Raw genomic sequence first — 3,461 nt, 5'->3', positions numbered from 1 at the left:
GAATGTGTAATTAAGTCAGGATTTAATCCTGGGTTTCCTGCTTGATGCCACCTCCACTGCCACTTGAGCTGCATTCAGCCCTTCCCCAGAGCTGTGCACTGATCCTCCAGAGGAAAACACCCTCAGGACTCTGCTGAAATCAGAGAGAATTAGAGCTGTCTGAGTCCACATTCCCTGGCTGGGAATAGCTGTGGCTCCAGGTTAATAAGGGATATCTGCAAGGTTAATGATGTGGCTGTGCAGGGAGAAGAGCTGTCCGGGAATGTGATGTCTGTGGCTCATCCCAGGCTGCTGCAGCACTAATTCTGCCAGGCCCTGAGTCTGCTTGGCTCTGCTCATTGCCAAGGCAGTTGAAGAGTCTTTTGAAGAGGAACTTAGAGCTGGAGAGAGGCACAAAGTCAATCCCTCTCCAGCAAGCCTTGAGGGGCTTTCTCCAGTCCTCCTGAGAGATGTCCTGAGCTGAGCCTCCATCTCCGTTGGCTGAAGAAACCCAACACAAACTTGCCTTAATTTAGAAGCCACAAGAAAATCCCAACCTGTTCCACACCCTCCTCCCTTGGGGTCTCTCTGCAGGAGCTCAGATGCAGCCTCAGGATGTACCAGGTCCTATCTCACCATGGGGCTAAAAGGAAATCTGAGTGCTGGGGGAGCTCATTCCTGGGGGAGCTCATTCCCAGTGCACTAACCATGCCATCCCTCCCCAGGCTGCCTGACAGAGTGGGATGGAGTGAGCTGCTGGTCAGCCCTGCCCGTTGGCCAGTCCCAAGCTGTGGCCTGCCCTGACATCCTCCACGTCTTCAAGAAGTCCCAAGGTGCAGTGCTCTGATCCAGCCTGGAGCCACCCAGGGGGGCTGATCCAGCACCCATCCCCTGGGATAGAGGGCTGAGCTGCACCCACCCACCCTGCCTGGGACCCTTGTGCCACCCCAGCCCTTCCCTCTGCTCCTGCCTCTCCAAAACACCCTGGGTATATTACAGCCCAAGCAGGAGATGGGCTAAGGCAGAAATTCAGGCTGCTGCCAGGCCAGGAAAGTCCTCAAATCCTTTCATCACTCAATGCCCTATAGGGAAATCACCTAGGGTGACAGCAGAACAGTCCCTTGGTGCTCTCCTTTCCCCCTCCACACAGCAGCCTAATGCTCCTGAGCTGCTCAGCATCACTCCAAGCCACAGGGATGGAAAATGCAGTGGAAGATCATGATGATTTCAAGGCTGGTGCCCTCCTAGGGTGGGCACTGCTGCCAGGGGAGCTGCTGCCTCCATCCCTCTTGGAGCAGCAGAGTGTGAAGGACTCACCCAGCCCCTGCAGCATCCCAGTGCTTCCTTGGCCAGGAGTGACTGGAAAGGTGATGGGGGGTTAGTAAACACTTGCTTTAGGGCAGGAACAGCTTGGGAGAGGCTTGCTGAAGCCCTCACAGGATGAATAAACACTTTCTTAGCCTTACCCCAAGCTGCCCTGGCAGGGATGTGACCCAGGAGGGATGGGGCAGCCATGGGGACACACACTGCTGGCCCAGGATGGATATTTTGGGGGGCTGATGCAGAGGTGATCCCTGTGGCTCTGCTGAGGTCTCTTCTTGTTGTTGCAGTGCTGATCCAGAGGAACTGCACCGAGGCAGGGTGGAGCTTCCCCAGCCCTCCCTACCACAGTGCCTGTGAGCTGGAGAGCATTGGCAGCAGCAACGACACCGAGGCCAAGGCAAGTGGGTCCTCTGGGGCTGTGGGGCACCCTGTGCAGCATCTCCTTCCTCACATCACCCTCCCCACATCACCCTCCCCATGCTGACCTCATACCACTGAGCAAAGAAGCACAAAGATGTACTGTGCAGTCCCTGCTGCCTCACTCCACTGGTGCTTTCCCTTCCAGAGAGGCTATTTTGTCACCATGAAGGTGCTTTACACCTGTGGCTACTCCACGTCCCTGGCAGCCTTGTTCCTGGCCATTGGCATCTTCTCCTGCTTCAGGTAGGGCTCAGTGCTGGCTGCTCTGTGGGCTACAGCTGGAGGAGAAAGGGGTAAACCATCCTCAGGCATGAGAGGAACCACAGCCTTGTCCTTCACTGCTGACACAGACTAAACTCTTCCCTTGGGTACAGCACATCTCTTGCTCCTGCAGGAAGCTGCACTGCACCAGGAATTCCATCCACATCCACTTCTTCACCTCCTTCATACTGCGTGGGGCTGCTGTGTTCATCAAGGACATTGTCCTCTTCTCAGACGAGTCCATCGACCACTGCACCATGTCCACAGTAAGGCACCAAGTCCCAGCCTGGCCATGGTGCAGGAGGGCAACACAGGTCTCCTTGAGGGCATGGACAGGGAGGGTGACCATCCCCTGTGCCCCTAGGATGGGATGTGATGCCAGCCAGCTCTCCTGAGCCTTCCCCCTCCTCATCCTCACAGGTGAACTGCAAAGCAGCCATTGCCTTCTTCCAGTACTCAGTCCTGGCCAACTTCTACTGGCTGCTGGTGGAGGGTTTGTACCTGCAGACCCTCCTGCTGCTCACCTTCACCTCTGACAGGAGGTACATCTGGTGGTACATCCTCATTGGCTGGGGTGAGTGTGGGCTCCCCTGGCACACCAACCCCTCCAGCAGATCTCACTGACTGACCAGGGGCAGCAACCACCTTCAGGGGTTGTCTGTTCTGAGAGCCACCTCACCTGGCCAGAGGTGAACAGGAGTAATGGTGCCCTTGTCTCACTCACCCCATCATCTCTCTGCATGGCCTTGTGCTTGGTGGGCACCCAGCAGGTCCTGCCAACACCTGGAGCTGGTTGGGCAGCATGGCCTGATCCATGTCCTCGTGGCATGTACTCAAAGGGGAAAACTTCCTGATGCCAACCAAAGAGCCTTTGCCCACCACCTGCTGCCAGCTCAAGCTGACTGTGGTCAGGATGGGACAGAGACAGGTCCTGCCACCTTCTGACACCTGTCTGGGTCTGGGAACACCACCCTGGGTGCTCAGGCTGGATGTCAGAGCACACACAGGGGCAGGAGGGTGGCCAGGAGGTGCCACACAGACACATCAGTGGGCACCATCTCCTTTTAAACCCTGGAGAAGATGGAAAGGCTGTCACCTTCCTGCCACGTCCAGGGGCCCAGACCTGACCTAGATGTGTTCTGGGGGACAAGGGATGGAGAGAGGTGGTCCAGGAACTCCCCAGAGCCCTGGGTGACTCCACATCCCTGCCTGGGTCCTGTCCTTGCAGGTGTCCCCATGGTTACAGTTGGTGTGTGGGTGCTCACCAGGCTGCAGTATGACAACCATGGGTAAGAGCAGTTCTCCCTCTTCCTTCTCAGGCCAGTTTGGCCATGTGTCTCCACCATCCAAGTCCTGGGAGATGTTTTCTGCTGCTCCCCATGCGAAGGGAGCAGAGGGCTGGGGGTGGTGGCATGGTGACACCTGGGCTACAAGGGTGCTACAGATGGGGGGCAGAGCCATTTCTCCTCTCCTGTAGC

The 3,461-nt window shown here is 56.9% G+C and overlaps 1 protein-coding gene across 1 annotated transcript in view; it reads left to right on the top strand.

Moving 5' to 3' along the window:
• The window catches only part of LOC103807257 (vasoactive intestinal polypeptide receptor 1-like), a 6,684-nt gene that overhangs the window by 2,033 nt on the left and 1,190 nt on the right, over positions 1 to 3,461 (top strand). The window contains exons 3-8 of the mRNA XM_009079979.1: positions 705 to 812; positions 1,590 to 1,699; positions 1,868 to 1,965; positions 2,117 to 2,249; positions 2,404 to 2,557; positions 3,212 to 3,272. Of these exons, the coding sequence (XP_009078227.1) occupies positions 705 to 812; positions 1,590 to 1,699; positions 1,868 to 1,965; positions 2,117 to 2,249; positions 2,404 to 2,557; positions 3,212 to 3,272 (664 nt within the window). The remainder of the gene's footprint in view (positions 1 to 704; positions 813 to 1,589; positions 1,700 to 1,867; positions 1,966 to 2,116; positions 2,250 to 2,403; positions 2,558 to 3,211; positions 3,273 to 3,461) is intronic.

The sequence above is a fragment of the Acanthisitta chloris genome, unplaced genomic scaffold (assembly GCF_000695815.1).
Source record: "Acanthisitta chloris isolate BGI_N310 unplaced genomic scaffold, ASM69581v1 scaffold38538, whole genome shotgun sequence".
Classification (NCBI taxonomy): Eukaryota; Metazoa; Chordata; class Aves; order Passeriformes; family Acanthisittidae; genus Acanthisitta; species Acanthisitta chloris.
This window is presented reverse-complemented; position numbering and strand designations above follow the sequence as displayed.